Source organism: Clarias gariepinus, chromosome 21 (genome assembly GCF_024256425.1).
Source record: "Clarias gariepinus isolate MV-2021 ecotype Netherlands chromosome 21, CGAR_prim_01v2, whole genome shotgun sequence".
In the NCBI taxonomy this organism is placed as follows: domain Eukaryota; kingdom Metazoa; phylum Chordata; class Actinopteri; order Siluriformes; family Clariidae; genus Clarias; species Clarias gariepinus.
In genome coordinates, this window is record NC_071120.1 from 2,315,001 (window position 1) to 2,332,128 (window position 17,128).

The following is a 17,128-nucleotide window of genomic DNA, read 5'->3' on the forward strand; positions in this document are numbered from 1 at the left end:
GATAATTGATTGATTGGTTGATTGCAGGTATATCGAGTACATGTGTGACATGATGGCGGAGGAGCCCATCATCCCCCACAGCAAGCCCATCCTGCTGCGCTCCATCATCATGACGCCCGTGCCGCTCTTCAACAAGCAGAGGAACGGCTGCCGGCCCTTCTGCGAGGTGTACGTAGGGGACGAGCGGGTCGCCACCACCTCGCAGGAATACGACCGGATGAGGTGAGTCACATGATCAGACGCTGACGGTTTGGAGTTCATGCAGTCTGGAGATGATGATGATGATGATAATGATAATGGAATTCTTTCTCCCTTGCTTTGTGTGTGTGTGTGTGTGTGTGCAGGGACTATAAGATCGAGGAGGGCAGAGCTGAGATTCCCCTCAACGTGTTGGTGCAGGGAGACGTGCTGGTGGTCATCTACCACGCCCGTGCGACACTCGGGGGACGCCTGCAGGCCAAGGTGTCAATCATTAGGAAATAAGATAGACTCGTTTGTCACGTGTACCTTACATAACAAACGTCATCACAGTCTGGAGTCAGAGCGCAGGGTCGGCCAGGACACAGCGCCCCCTGGAGTAGATAGGGTGGAGGGTCTCGATCAGGGGCTCAACACTGGCAGATTGGCAGGACTGGAGCTCGAACCTCCGAACACCAACGTTTTAAACTTTAAAGATCCGAACCCGAGTTCTGTTCAGGGTCAGAGGTCGTGAACGATCAGTGATGAGTAACTGACTTTTATTGAACGTTTTTATTCACGTTGAAGACAGTCTGAGACACAGGACATTCACACCTAGTGGACAAAATTTCCCTGTTTAACTGCAGTCAGAGGCTGAAACCAGGGCAAATCTAACTCACATTCAAGTGTTGGAAAGACTTAACATACGTTCCAGGTTAGTGCAAAAGTAATGGCACTGTTTGCCCGCAAATTGTTCCTTGCGAACCTAAAAGCTCCAAAATTTTAATATTATTTGTCACATACACAGTCGTACACAGTACGATATGCAGTGAAATGCTTTACAACCGCCAGTGACCTTAAAAAGAAAATTAAAGCTTATAATAAGAAATATATAGGAATAAAAGAAATACAATAGAAAATTAAATTTAACTAGGATAAAAATAGAAATATACTGTATAATAGAACATTTGAATTTTTTTTTTTTATTTGGTGACAGAAAGAGTTTTTTTTTGTGCAAATAGGCACAAAAAGTCTTTTATTAAACTTATTAAAGTGTCTTTGTGCAATGGTCCAGAATGTAAACATTATTACAAGCTCCAGTTGTAATAATAAATTATTAAGTTTATAGATGTATTAGACATAAAAACAAATAACCAAAATAGAAAAAATCTTTACTTACTGTTTTTGATGGCGAAACCTTTCAAACAAGTGGTGGTGTTTTTTTTGTTTTTCTGATGCGTGACTAAACCAAGTAAACAAACTGACCTTAAAGGACGACACAACATGGCGCTGTGTCAGCAAAATGGATGTGAAGTAAAAGTTACGCCAGCTGATCCAGGAGGACAGAAACAGTGACGCTCTGAAAAGTATGGATTTTAAATCCATCTCCGGCGTTTGCACGTTTACACGTGATGTCCACTGACAGACGCTGCAAGACTTTCTCTAGAAGGCAAAAGTCTTTTACTTGACCCTTGACCTCAACAAAGACGTCAAACAGGGAAAGGGGCGGGTTAAGTTATGTTTCGCATCCAGGGTCTCTGTAACGATCTCCAGATAGACCACAAGACTAACGGTTTATTAATGATGATGCAATATTATCTCAGGGTAGTTAACTTGTACTTATACAGTGTATTACTGCATTGCTAATCTGAGGTGTGGGCCAGGTCCCATATTCTGTAACACCCTGTTCTAGAGTGTTGTGTGTGTGTGTGTTAATATATTTCGGTGTGTGTGTGTGTGTTTTGTATAGATGGCCTCCATGAAGATGTTCCAGATCCAGTTCCACACTGGTTTTGTTCCTCGAAACGCCACGACCGTCAAATTTGCCAAGTGAGTGAGGGACAGAGCTGATCTCAGATCAGAGACTCATTTACTCTCTCTCTCTCTCTCTCTCTCTCTCTGTCTGTCTGTCTCTCTCTCTCTCTCTCTCTCTCTCTAATGATAATTTGGAGTTATTTGTATATTTAAACAAATGTATAAATGATGTACTGTTGTATAAGATATAATGCTGATGTGTGTGTGTGTGTGTGTGTGTGTGTGTGTGTGTGTGTGTGTTACAGGTATGATCTGGACGCATGTGACATCCAGGAGAAATACCCCGACCTGTTCCAAGTGAACCTGGATGTGGAGGTGGAGCCTCGCGATCGCCCCGCCCACAAGACCCCACCCTGGGACAACTTCTCCACTAAAGGCCTAAATCCCAAGATCCTGTTCTCCAGCCGAGACGAGCAGCAGGAGATCCTGGCCAAGTTTGGTGAGGAGCTCCACCTCCAGTCTGTCTTATTCTGGTTGTTGGTGTTGAGATACGGGAAACGTCGGTTCTCTGCAGTTATACGATCGGTCCTATATATCAGCGTGTTCGTTCTTCTCTTGCCGTTTCTGCAGGGAAGCCAGAACTTCCTCGGCAGCCGGGTTCTACAGCGTTCTATGACTCGGGCAGTGCAGAGCCGGATTGTTCTCCTGAAGAACCTCATGAAGACTCCCCCTCACCGCCCAGCACCAGCACAGACTCCAACGCTAACAACTTCTTCCAGACGCTGGACTGGGAGGGTAACGCTGCTCTCACCTCACACTTACAATGGGGTCTAAAGAGGGTGCCAATATTAATGCTCTAAAGCCCAGTACTTGCACAGCTTTGCTGTAATAATGACAATGAGCAATGAGCTGTTTCACATTCCACAGACTTGATCACATGACCTCGTTGCTAGCCTTTCTTCTGCTTAGCTAAGCTAGCTTGCCTTTATTTATCACTGTGCTGATGCTAACGTTCAGGTCGCTAGTCAGGTTATTAGGCTAATTATAATGTTGCTTCATTAAACTGTACGCTAAGTAAATAATTGTGATCAAGTTTACGTTTGTTAATTAAGCCCCGCCCCCACTGAGAAACCTGTATAGGAATGTGCGAGATGATTTAAAGTATTATGGGATGTACTTTACCAAGGAGCTTACTTTAGATGTTCAGACGTTCCTGTAACTGTTGGTTCTGTTGTCCAGACATGGGCGGGTCGCGTGTGGACGACCAGGACGATCTGAGTGGCGGCGAATCGGGCGAGGAGTCCGTCTCCTACTCCGCCCCTGTGGAGGGGCCCCTGTCACGTGATGCCAGCGAGCCCCTGTTCGAGGCGGAGTTCGGCCCCTCTGACCCGCAGCCTGACACGGAGGACCTGCTGGGCCTGAACTCTGACCCCTGTCCTCCGCCCGTCGCCCCGGAAACAGGGATGAAGAGTTGCTCCAGTAACAGTGATCTGCTCAACGACTTGTTTTGCGCCGCCCCTGGCCCCGCCCATACACCAGACACGGAGGATCTGTTCTTCAGCAACGCGCCCAGCCAGCCTGCAGCTGCCCCCAACACAACTGCCCCCACCGCTGCTCCTGCTGCCCCCAAAGGTAGGACACGGTACTGCCCCTCAGCTCTACCTCCACAAGGTTCCACCCGGGATCTGATGAGTGTTTTAGAAGCTCCATGAGGTTTATGACAGAATCATCACCGTAGTGGAAATGTTCTCCTGTAGACCTCTGGATCCTCAGGTCTGGGGTGTTCAGAACTCTCACCTCTCTCTCTCTCTCTCTCTCTCTCTCTCTCTCTCCACAGTGAATGACATCTTCGACCCGTTTGGCGTGGGGTCAGGGGTCACAGGTGGATCAGACCTCTTAGGTGACCTGCTTGGGTCAGAGGGGAGTGGTTTCAAAGCTCCGCCTCCTGCCACCAACTCCAGCCTGTTTAACCTCAGTAAGACCTCACGTCTCTTATCACCACTCTGTAGAGTCACATGACCTCATCCTAAAGCCTGATTGGCTGTCAAATCCTATGGCAGTGTAATTCTCCTGTCTAAGCTGATTTTTGTCGATTTGGTGTTGGGAGGTGTGTGTGTGTGTGTGTGTGTGTGTGTGTGTGTGTGTTTAATAAATCAGAGTGTTAATCAGATGTGATCTTAATGCTAATTGATTAGATAAGCTCACGGCGGATGTGCCCAGGATGACATCATCAGCGAGTCAGCCTGATTTATTGGGAGGCTGGGACAGCTGGACCTCCGGAACCTCCGGAACCACCGCTAGCATGTCTGCTAATGCTAAAAAACCCGCCTTCACTGGTAACCAATCAGCTGATCAATCACACAATCAGTGCAGCTGCAGTTTCTACACTGGTGTATTACTGGTCTACTGGTGTTTGTGTTTGTATAGATACAGATGTATACTGTGTGTGTGTGTGTGTGTGTGTGTGTTAGCTCCAGGTGTGAACACATCATTTTCCAAGGCCAAGTCTCAGAGCTTTGACCCCTTTGCTGACCTCGGGAACCTGGGCTCCACTCTGCCAGGTCAGAATCTCACACACACACACACACACCCACACACATTAAACCAGATCATTTCCGACTGACCCCGTGTGTGTGTGTGTGTGTGTGTTTCAGGCTCCTCCAGCAGCGGGTTCTCAGGTTCTGGTTTTAAATCAGCGCCCCCTGCTGGACCGTCAAAGAGTCAGTCGAGTCAGTCGTGGCAGCAGCAGCAGGCGGCGTCTCAGCCCGCCAATAAACCCTGGGCACCTCCAAGCTCCGCCCCCAAACCCAGCACCACCCAATCAGCAAAGCCCAACTACAACCTCGGCTTCAGTGTGATTGGAGGACGAGACGAGCGAGGTCACAGGGCACCTGGATTTGGTACACACACACACAGCCGCGCACACACACACACACACACACACACACAGGAAAACGTCTATAGACAAGAACGCTGTAATGTAACTGTGTGTGTGTGTGTGTGTGTGTGTGTGTGTGTGTGTGTGCGCGCAGGTCCGAGGCCCAAAGTGAAGGAGGATGATTTTGAGGATTTGTTATCCAATCAGGGCTTCGCCTCCAAACCGGATAAAAGGGGCGGGGCTCGCACCATCGCAGAGATGAGGAAACAGGAAATGAGTCGAGATATGGATCCACTCAAACTACAGGTACACACACACACACACACCTACGCACACACATAAGTGTAAATTGTTAGTGTGTGTGTGTTAATGTGTGTGTTAATGTGTGTGTGTGTGTGTGTGTGTGTGTGTGTGTGTGTGTTAGATCTTGGACTGGATCGAGGGGAAGGAGAGGAACATCCGCGCTCTGCTCTCGACACTACACACGGTGCTGTGGGAGGGAGAGACGCGCTGGAAACCCCTCAGCATGGCCGACCTGCTCACCCCGGACCAGGTCAAGAAGTTCTACAGGAAAGCGGCGCTGATCGTCCATCCCGACAAGGTCTCTCTCTCTCATACACACACACACACACGCATCATTCAGTACATATCAAGTTGTAACTTTCCCCATGACTAGATTAAACTCAGTTCCTCTGGTGTGTGTGTTTGTGTGTGTGTGTGTGATGCAGGCGGCGGGGAAGCCGTACGAACAGTACGCTAAGATGATCTTCATGGAGCTGAATGACGCCTGGTCCGAGTTCGAGAACCAAGGATCTAAAGCGCTCTTCTGAGTGACGGAACCGCACGCTCCTCTGTCTCTGACGGGAAGACGGGGAGACGCTTCTTCAGACAGGAACCTGCTACAGAGGGAAAGCGCAGCGTAAACACACCTCTCTGTAACACAACATGCCTTTAAACAGACAGACAGACCGGTCTGTCTCTCAGTGAAAGGACAGACAGCTGGAGGAGGAAGTTCTGTGTGTGTGTGTGTGTGTGTGTGTGTGTGTGTGTGTGGTTAAGGGAACACAAATGAAAGCAATGTGGGTCACTTACTCTTCTTTACTTTTGTGTACTTATTTCTTTTAAATCTTATTTTTCTGTCATCTGGTATTTATGTTAACGTTCCGTATCACCAATCAGTGTATTGTTAAATCCGTCGCTGTGTGTGTGTGTGTGTGTGTGTGTGTGTGTGTGCGCGTCTCTGTGTTTATGAACAGTCTTATTTATTGTTCGTGAGGCTGCACGCAGGCCACTGATGTCACCATGAAGCATGAGTGTGTGTGTGTGTGTGTGTGTGTGAGAGAGAGAGGGAGTAAGTGTGTGTATGCAGCAAAAATCATTCCAAAGCACCTACAGATGTGAATGTGCTTTCTATCTTAAAAACAAAGCTCTTATCAGCTGAACTCCAGCGTGTTCCAGAGGCATTCATCATTCATCATTCCCCTCTTTAACGTTTCATCATCATCATCATCATCATCAGTGTGGCGCTAATCATCATCATCATCATCACACGGCGTGCGTCATTCCTCTGCTCCGAAACATGACCAAATGTACAATATTACCCTGTATATCACGAGTGTGTGAGAGAGAGAGAGAGAGAGAGAGAGAGAGAGTGTAAGACAGAGAAAGAGAAAATGAAGCTTTTTTGTTGTTGTTGTTGTTGCTGTAGTTGTTTATGAATCATTATTTAATCGCTTTATAAAAGAGGACTGATTACAGATTTTAGCTCGAGGTTAAAAATATTTTTGTGTGAAGATGTAATTAAGAGGAGACGCTGAAGGACTTGTGCAGTATTTATGGTGTTGGAGAAGCTGATCATGACTCACAGTGATGGACGAGGTGTTAGAGCTCAGGGTGGGGTAGGAACACACACACACACACACACACACACACACACACACACACACACACACACACACAGTAACACACTGGATGATGAAACCTGTAGACTTGATCTCACATGAGAGAGTGTGTGTGTGTGTGTGTTCAAGCACAGCGCACTAACCAGCAGAGTTGGAGAGATCCTCAGGCTGAGAGACACGCCTCCTTTGTGTGTAATGATGTGACATCATAGTCTGATCTTACACACACACACACACACACACAAGCGTTAATGTTGTATTATAGTGAAAGGAAGCGTGATTGATTGATTGTTGTTTTTTTGTTTTTTTTGGGGGGGGGTCATGAGAACACTATAAAACCTAATTTAGTTAGAAAAACACAATGCTGGTTAGTGCGCGCGCGCGCGTGTGTGTGTGTGTGTGTGTGTGTGTGTGTGTGTGTGTGCTGAGTCGGGGAATAAACCTCCATTTTTGTGAGATTTAACAGTGAGTTTTCATGAGAAATAAAACATCAGCATCTTCAGATTTCAAAGGAAATTGATTGTGATTAAAGTTAAACTTACTGATGATGATTTTGTCTCGTTGCTCGTCAGTGTGTTCCGGTTCCTCATCCCTCCTTCATGAACAGAACTCTGTAAAATAATGCTCTATTTTGGTAAAGGACGCCTCTTTCTATTATTTTGTAGTTTTGTTGTTCTTCAGGGCCTTACACCTTAGTTTCCCTTTATTTTCTTTAATCGGTCTTGCTAAAGACTGACTCACATGATCTGCCTGTTTTTTGTTTTTTTGATTGAATGAAAAATAAACCTCAATCAACATCTAGATCAGACTCAAGTGTGTTTTTATTTATTTAATTTATTTATTAAATTTTAATTTAGTCCATCGTTAATTGCGGGTCTTTAATTCTGATTTATCGTCATGTTGCGGTTTTAAGACTGAACCCAGTGCTGTGTTGTAGACGTGTGTATGAGACAGTGAAGAAGAACACACTCCATGTTACACACTCTTACAGGAAAACTATCAACAACTGGATTTGTCTTAGGAACCCAAATTATTGTAAGTTGGTTATATTCCAACAACAGCTAACAGTTTTATTGCTTTTATACTTTAGCACTTTGATTATGATTCGTGAGTCACATGTCCTCGTCTCCACTGTCTAAACCTCCACCTGGGTTTCACCTGCAGGTATCTCAGCAGTGTTCCTCACAGCTCCAGACCGCTGCTGTCTCCTGTAGTGACATTAATCCTCCACTTAAACATCTACAGACACACACACACACACACACACACCTGAGTTTATAACCTGAGAAATCCAAACTGAGCTTTAAAACTTGATCACGCTGAGACACACTCGTACACTTTCCTGTCCACTGGATGGAGGTTCAGCTCTACACCCTACACCAGGTATTATTTATTACAAGCCTTACAGCTCAGCTTGGAGTGTGACACGACAACATTCAGTGCATTGCTATATGTGTGTGTGTGTGTCTTGATCCCACTGACCCACTTAGTAATTTGGGGGGAAAATCTGAGAAAGTTGAATTTTTCCCCTGATAAAACAAAGTGTGTTTTAGAGTGAAATGTTGACTTCCTCTGATGTTCTTCATACTGACAGTGTTGGTTATTGAGGTGGAGACGAGGACAGGAACGCAGATTTGGTCTGAATGTCACACGCCAGAGCTGAGACACGGGGCGTCGACTTCACACCAATTACACACAATAACAGGCACCAGTGGGGCATTTGTGGGGCATTTGTGGGGCACTGGAATGAGAGTGCTGGTCAGAAGGGTTGTTCTCTTCACCATGTTATGAGCTGAATTCAAGTGGAAACGTGACATTGTGTGTTTTAACATGTAAATCATGTGATGAAGGATGAATCTGGTGAGTAAATAAAAACAATATATTATACTCGCTACAATCACACACAACATTTAAAATTAGAAATTACAATAAAAAAACAAACAAGTCTGGAAGTGTATTCTAGAAGCATTCAGATTAGCCGTGTAAATATGATTCTGATATCATCAGATATAATTGTTCACACTGATAAGACGGAAGTGTATTATATAATATAATCTAACATAAACACAGATTCTTTATACGTTTAACACAAGAGCAGACATGATGTAATGAGTAATACATCATTCTTCGTGTCATTAGCGCGCGTCTCGTGGCGTCTGTTAGAGGACCAGACTACGGGGTCGTACTTTATTCCCGCCCTCCGTCATGTGGCCGTGGTTTAGTCTAAGCGGGACACAGAAAGGTGAAGATCAGCATCTAAGTAAAGGATTAGAGCGAGACTCGTAGTGAGCGCCGGCGATATCATGTGATAAAACGAGGGGGAAATGAAACAGGGTTGATCGTTTTAGCTGGAGAAGTTCTAGCGTTAGAGAGCTGATTAGCTGTTCGGCTAACAGGCTTCAGGTTTCATGATTTTGATCTTAATGAGCAAGTCGGTTTAAACAGATGCACACAGGTTTTTAGCTAGCATGCTAACACACGGTGGCTAGCAGCGCGTACGTTAATCAGATTACTCTAATTCAGAGCTAAAGGTTGACAGTAAAGTGCTTTTCACAGCTACTGGTTGGAGGTAAAATGCTAACGTTAGGCAAAAAAGTAAGTGTGTCCCTGCAGTCTGTTGTACTAAGACACAATGTCTCTCTGTCTCTCTGTCTCTCTCTGTCTCTCTCCAGAGTTCCAGCATGATGCTTTCTGAAGTAGAGATTTGCTTAATCTGATTAAAATGCGAGTGTGTGGTGTGAAAGAGTGCTCCAAGAGGAGAGCGCCAACAATGGGCCTCCCTCCAGCTCACACTGCACCTGTCCACACACACACACACACACACACACTGTGGACAGCCTGTCACATACTGATAACGCTCTCTCGCTCTCTCTCTCTCTCTCTCTCACACACACACACACACACACACCCTCCACCTCAATGCGATTTTCTTTTCAGGGATAAAGACAGAGCGATTCAGAGAGAAAGTGGAGAAATGTTAACATGCAGAGTGTGAACTCGCTACAGGGGCAGATAAAGAGATCAGGCTAATCGGCTAATACCACACACTCATTCATCCAACTGCACGCACACACACACACACACAGAAGTGCTTTAGAGACGAAGATGGTATGAATGAGCGTGAGATGTGTATGTGTGTGTGTGTATGTGTGTGTGTGTATGTGTGTGTGTGTGTGTGAGTAAATGTTATGAGAGACAGAGAGAGTGTGTCTGAGAAAGAAAAGGAAAGAAGGAAGAAGAAACGGGTTTAAGAAAGGGTGTGTGTGTGTGTGTGTGTGTGTGTGTGTGTGTGTGTGAGATCTGCTGTAGTGTGATATCAGATTTAGTCTGAGTGTGAGAGAGAGATAAGGAAAGATGCTCAGAGCTCTTTATTATCATCACATTAAGACTCGTGTGAGGGGAGAACACACACCCCACACACCCCTCACACACTCACACCCACACATGCACACACACACACACACACACACACACACACACACACACACACACACACACACACACATGGGAGGAAACAGCAGGTCTGAGTGTTTAACTCTGCTGTTTACTCAGGGGTTTTAGACACTAACACAGCCGCCGTGTCTGAGTTGTGGAACAGCAGGTTGTGTGTAAGTGTGTGTGTGTGTGTGTGTATCAGCTGCATTTATGATCCTCGGTTTGTTATTGTGTGTGTAACAAATAATATTAAAATTGAATGTTAAAATTAAATATAGTCGTCTAAAATGAAAAGCGAGCTCATTACTTATTAAACTCATCTCTGACTCAGCACCAGCACAACAACTTACGACTGTAACTAACGTAACAACAACTAACGACTGTAACTAACCTAACAACAACTAACGACTGTAACTAACCTAACAACAACTAACTGCAACTAACGTAACAATAACTAACGACTGTAACTAACCTAACAACAACTAACTGCAACTAACGTAACAATAACTAACGACTGTAACTAACGTAACAATAACTAACTGTAACTAACGTAACAATAACTAACTGTAACCAACGTAACAATAACTAACGACTGTAACTAACCTAACAACAACTAACTGCAACTAACGTAACAATAACTAACGACTGCAACTAACGTAACAATAACTAACGACTGTAACTAATGTAACAATAACTAACGACTGTAACTAACGTAACAACAACTAACGACTGTAACTAACGTAACAATAACTAACTGTAACTAACGTAACAATAACTAACTGTAACTAACGTAACAACAACTAACGACTGTAACTAACGTAACAATAACTAACGACTGTAACTAACGTAACAACAACTAACGACTGTAACTAACCTAACAACAACTAACTGCAACTAACGTAACAATAACTAACGACTGTAACTAACCTAACAACAACTAACTGCAACTAACGTAACAATAACTAACGACTGTAACTAACGTAACAATCACTAACTGTAACTAACGTAACAATAACTAACTGTAACCAACGTAACAATAACTAACGACTGTAACTAACCTAACAACAACTAACTGCAACTAACGTAACAATAACTAACGACTGCAACTAACGTAACAATAACTAACGACTGTAACTAATGTAACAACAACTAACGACTGTAACTAACGTAACAATAACTAACTGTAACTAACGTAACAATAACTAACGACTGTAACTAACGTAACAACAACTAACGACTGTAACTAACCTAACAACAACTAACTGCAACAAACGTAACAATAACTAACGACTGTAACTAACGTAACAATAACTAACTGTAACTAACGTAACAATAACTAACGACTGTAACTAACGTAACAATAACTAACTGTAACTAACGTAACAATAACTAACGACTGTAACTAACGTAACAATAACTAACGACTGTAATAATACCTATTAATTGATTAGTAACTTTCAATTAAATTCAATTTTATTTGTATAGCGCTTTTAACAATTCTCATTGTCGCAAAGCAGCTTTACACAATCAAAAGAATATTATGGAAATTTGTATAAGTTTGTATGGAATGTGAGTGTGTGTGAATCAGAATGATCAGATTGTCCCTGATGAACGAGCTGAGGGTGACGGTGCTGAGGGAAAAACTCCCTGAGATGGGAATAGGAAGAAACCTTGAGAGGAACCAGACTCAACAGGGAACCCATCCTCATCTGGGTGATAACAGATAGCAGGGATTGATCTGCACTCATACTGTGTGTTAGGACGCTGGTTAATATGGATTCCAGGTCCAATAACTAACGACTGTAACTAACTAAATAACACACGACTGTCACTAATGTAATAATAACTAACGACTGTAACTAACAAAATAATAACTAACTATAGTTATACTATAGTAATAACTAACGTAAAGATAACATACAACTGTAACTATCAATAAAAACATAATAATAACTGATGGACAGAATCGCTGGCAGATAAAGTGATCAAATTAAAACTAATATTAAAGTGATTATCTAATAAATCTAATAATATAAAGTGAGAACAGCTGAAGAAGGGAACTGAAGCTCCATTAAATCAATCCTGTCTAATAATGATTATTAATATTAACCTCATACAAAAACCCAGTGAATAAATCATCACTTCATTTAGCAGCTGGTGTTAAACAAGTCAAACTTCTAACATAAGAATTACTGTAAAACCTTCCACTTGATCAGACGTCTGAACTCTTTCTGTCTGGAACTAAACAACAACAACAACCGTCATCAACTCCAACAGGAAACAAAGTTTATTTGGCTAGAGGTCTCACACACACACACACACACACACAGCCCTACTTGGTCAGTTTTGACTCCAGCGTGACCTCTGACCTTTAGGTGATAAGTTAAGCTGTGCTTTCTCTCTGCTCTCAGGACACTCCGGCCATCACAAAGCTCATCGCTATGGTCACACATCTCCTAAATGACCCCACAAAGGCTGTCGTCATGGCAACCTGACTCTCGGTTGACCATCGGTGGGGTCATCACTATGGTCACACACCTCTTAAATGATCATCAGAGCCAATAAACACTGCTAAACACACACACATGTGCTTTTATGACGTTTCCATTGTGGCATCAGGTTTAATGGCACCGTGTGTTTGTATCCTTTTAATACGAGTTTATCTAAACTATTTCACACACAAACTTCTCAGTGGACACCTTCGATTTGTCCCAGCTTTAGTCCTACTGGGCTTATCATTTAGAAACTCTGACTGATTTTGTGTATAGTGTGTGTGTCTATAGTGTGTGTGTGTGTGTATAGTGTGTGAGTGTACAGTGTGTGTGTCTATAGTGTGTGTGTCTAAACTCACACTCTAAACTCTTCAGGATGTTTGTGTTCACATTTTATTGAGTAAAAGTGTTACATTGATCCAATTAATAATACGTTCCAGTGTTGACAAACACTCAGAGGTACTGGGCAGAAATATAAACAATAAATAAAAACAATCTTTGGCTGTGATTTTGTTTTCAAAAAATCTAAAATTTTATTTCTGTTCAATAAATTAACAAATAATTTAGAAATGTAAAAAAACAAAAAAATAAAAATAAAAATGGTTATTATGTACAGAGTAATCACGACAGGACGATATGATGGTCATAAATATAAAACAGAATAAATACAAATAAATAATTTACCTTTAAAAGAAAAACTGTTAATATTAAATATTTTTTTACATTCCTTAAAAAAATATTTTAATGATAACAAATAAATGCCATAAATAATAACGCTACATGAGGTCAGGGACAGAGTTAAACCTGGCGCAACTTGGAAATGTTCCTGAACGGGCTCTGAACGTTTCTACAACGCTGCTGCAACGTTATCACAACGTTCACAACGTTATCAGAACATTAGTTTCAGCCCAACCTTTAAAACCCACTAAATCCTGTCTACCACATTGGAAATCATTATAGTGCTGTTCTTGGTCAATGTGTGTGTGTGTGTGTGTGTGTGTGTGTGTCTTCTAAGAGAAAGGAAGTGCGAGGACAGGATCTAATATAGATTCCTCACTATTAGAACAGAGGTTCTAGAGCCTCCTATTGTGAACACAGCCGAGGTTCTAGAGTTTGCTCGTGAGGTTCCAGGCTTCCTACACAGCGCTGCAGAGGTTCTAGAGTTTGCCTGTCGTTGTACATTTGGCTGCTCTGTTCATCACAAATGAAAGAACAATTTAAGAACTACATCATGGTGGAGTAAAAGTTCTCCATCTGAATTAAAGCAGATGATTCATGCAGATCAAGCAGGGGCTCGAGATGGAGAAGTTTGTGTAAGTACTGCAGAGGAGCTCATTACAGTGAATCTAGAGCCCAAACACTCGATGCATTTTTCCCACACAGTCCGTGTAGCTCCAGAAGGTTCTTTAAGTTCTCCAGACTGTATTTTCGGTTCTACCATGTCTCCGCACCGTCACTGCCGGACCCAGGAGAGTGCGTTTCCGTCTGTGAGCTCAGGTTCCTCATGTTCCCCGTGATGAGCGTGATGAGGGTGGAGGAGGAAGGTTCTGTCGCTCTGTCTCTCTGGTTCTCCAGCAGCGTGAGCAGGAAGGTGATGTAGCGCATGGCCAGTCTCAGGATCTCGTTCTTGCTCAGCTTCTTCTCAGGAGGATGAGTTGGGATGAGCTTCCTGAGTTCCGCGAACGCCGTGTTCACGCTCTGCTGCCGCCAGCGCTCGCGGGTGTTACTGAGCACCTTACGTGTCATGCTGGAGCTGAGAGACAGAGAGAGAGAGGGTGGGGGAGGGGGGGGTAGGGGGGATTAGTCTCTCGCTTTTCTGCATCATTACATCAGAAGGGTTGGGGGTTTAATCACTGACATTACAATAAAAAAAGCTTGATTTCATCTGTAAAAAGAGTAAAAACGTAAAAAGAGAAACTAGCTTGTGTCTCACAGATTTCTTGCATCATAAAATAAAAGCAAATTTTCTACAGTGATTCTAAAATATTACATACAAACACCTGAGATAAATAAATATAAAATGACTAGATATGATCTTTAACACTGTAGTTACATTATAAAAGAGGATGAGATTTGTTCTGTAAAGTTGCAGCACTAGAGAAATTATAACATAATTCCACATAGGAACTTTTATTTTGTAAAACTATAACATGGGTTCGGAATTTCTGTATATTATAATAAGGTTCAGATAAAAAAATTAGATTTTTAAAGAAGCAGATTGCTTTAGCTCTATTTGCACTTAAAAATCTTTATAGTTAAATAAATCTGCTTCGTTCAGTCGGCATCATCATGATGAAGAGCTTAAACACACACATTAAAAACAAATACCGGTTTTCTAGGTTATTATGAGATAATAATGATGAGATTATCAGACTATATTATAAACAACATGTGGAAGATGGTTCTTAAGATTCTACCTCAAAGAAGTCACCAGTCACCAATCATTACTGCAGATTATTTATATACACTAATACACTGATATACTCAAGACACTAAATTTATATGGCGTCACAATTTACTAGGAAGCATCTGAAGCCCATGTAGAGAGCTTACCTGTGAGTGTGTCTCACTACAAGCTTCAGAGAGTCCCGTCTTCTCACCCAGCTCTCGGAGAGATACCAGTCAGTGTGTCCTCTCCCTGTGGGCGTCAGTGTGTCCTCTCGCCGAGACTCGGGCAGTGCGTCTCTTTACTGCTCGCTTCTGAGAGACTCTGAGACGGAAGAATAGATGAAGAGAGGGAGGGATGGAGGAATGGAGGGGGGGGGGGACGGCAGTACGGGAAAGGGATTATGAATTTTATAGCTGTATTGTATTCACTCGGACAAACACACATCCCTAACACACACACACACACACACACACACACACACACACACACACACACACTTCAACCAGCCAGTAATAACAGTACAATAACATTAACACACTTGTTTTTAATCAGAACTCTCATGGGGAGCATTTTTGTGATTTAAACAAATTATAAAATCAGGCAGTCGAGACATGTCCTTTTAAAGCACAATAGGCTTTTATGATACTGTCTTAACTTTTAGTAAACACAGCAGTGGTTGTAAAACGGGTTTATAAACTTTTCCCCAGGAGCGAGAGTGTTTAAAGATAGTGTATGTGAAATTACGATGTGGATTATTGCTAGAATGAAACCAGATTATGCTGAATCAAATGTTTAAGAATGTATCTGTTCAATAAAATCTCTAGTCCTAAATGTATCAGGAAGCTGTTACTTGTGATTATTACATTACATGAAGTGTCGTCCCTAATATAATGTCAATATAGTTATTTACTGAGGATTTGTTCAGTGAAAGAAACATTACTTTAATCCAAATTACACATACAGGCTGACGGTCAGACCTCAGGTGTTAGTTTCTCGTGTTTTTTATACCTCTGTGTGTGTGTGTGTGTGTGTGTGTGTGTACTCAGTTGTCGTCTGTCTTCTAATAACCCTGTCAGTAAGAGGAGGTTCTGATTGGCTAGACTCGGGCTCTATCAGCTGTGTGGGGATCTGGTTTAGCCTGACCAGCGGCGCTGCACATCATTTACACACTTATGAAAAAATTCACCAAAACCTGAGGGTTTACCAAATGACCCAAAGCTCTCTCTCTCTTCTTTCTCTCTCTCTCTCTCTGTATCTCTTCAAATTTTAAACTTTTATATATGTACTGTATATATAATTTTTTTCCGGAAAATTCAGCCAGTGCAAATTTTTTTAAACAAAATATTTTTCCTTTTATGTTTTTCTCCCTCAGTCTCATCACTCTCTTGCTTTTTCACCCCTCCACCACCCCCCTCTATCTCTCTGTCTCACTCTCTCCTCTCAGATCTGAAGCGTCTGTCTAGCTGAAGACATTGTGTGTGTGTTTTCTCCTCTAAGCGCTGGAGTGTTTTTGTGAAAAGTCTCTTGGATTTTTGGGGATTTGCATAATGGGATTATGGAGGGCAGCCGGAGTGTATTCACACACACAGACACACACACCCAAACACACACACACACACACACACACACACACACACACACACACACACACACACACACACACACCACCTGCACTGGCCATTCAAAGCTGAACTAAATTTGTCCTGAGCGTCAGTAAAATGATCGTACGTCTACTTCCTCCTGCAGCTCTCTCACCACAAATATACGACATACGCAGTGTACAAGTAGGAAATTCAGACCTAAAGACCTAAAGTTTGATTCCCAGCCAGTGTTCCAAACCCACAGGTCATCCTTAGTGCGAAAGAGCATGGAGAGCATCCTGAAGTATAGAAAAGCTACAACATACAGTAGTGACGACTTCATAAACATTAGGCCAAAAAAAATATTCAGGCCTTGAAATCAGACAATTTAATTGATGCAGATGATGAACTGACCACACCACATCACAACCAGGAATATTTTTTTGATATTTTTGTAGATTTAAATGGTGATTATTAGGCATGTTCTCAAGTTAAGTTTAGGCCCATTGCTTTCTTTCTCT

At 42.6% G+C, this 17,128-nt stretch overlaps 2 protein-coding genes across 3 annotated transcripts in view; one reads left to right on the forward strand and one right to left on the reverse strand.

Moving 5' to 3' along the window:
* gak (cyclin G associated kinase) overlaps positions 1-7,512 on the forward strand; it is a 25,050-nt gene extending 17,538 nt beyond the window's left edge. The window contains exons 16-28 of one of the 2 annotated variants that reach the window (XM_053480951.1): positions 28-222; positions 345-462; positions 1,928-2,007; positions 2,238-2,431; positions 2,563-2,727; positions 3,172-3,564; positions 3,770-3,907; positions 4,128-4,268; positions 4,404-4,493; positions 4,587-4,832; positions 4,965-5,116; positions 5,235-5,411; positions 5,539-7,512. In XM_053480951.1, the coding sequence (XP_053336926.1) occupies positions 28-222; positions 345-462; positions 1,928-2,007; positions 2,238-2,431; positions 2,563-2,727; positions 3,172-3,564; positions 3,770-3,907; positions 4,128-4,268; positions 4,404-4,493; positions 4,587-4,832; positions 4,965-5,116; positions 5,235-5,411; positions 5,539-5,640 (2,191 nt within the window). In that variant the 3' untranslated portion in view covers positions 5,641-7,512. The remainder of the gene's footprint in view (positions 1-27; positions 223-344; positions 463-1,927; positions 2,008-2,237; positions 2,432-2,562; positions 2,728-3,171; positions 3,565-3,769; positions 3,908-4,127; positions 4,269-4,403; positions 4,494-4,586; positions 4,833-4,964; positions 5,117-5,234; positions 5,412-5,538) is intronic. The other variant, XM_053480952.1, reaches the window with a different exon arrangement.
* A 5,865-nt stretch (positions 7,513-13,377) lies between these two features.
* On the reverse strand, positions 13,378-15,390 carry tal2 (T-cell acute lymphocytic leukemia 2). Its single transcript, XM_053481420.1, has 2 exons — positions 15,192-15,390; positions 13,378-14,391 (listed from the first exon to the last, which is right to left on the reverse strand). The coding sequence occupies exon 2, from the start codon at positions 14,382-14,384 to the stop codon at positions 14,073-14,075; it is 312 nt and encodes a 103-aa protein (XP_053337395.1). The 5' UTR covers positions 14,385-14,391; positions 15,192-15,390; the 3' UTR covers positions 13,378-14,072.
* Positions 15,391-17,128: the final 1,738 nt, after the last annotated feature.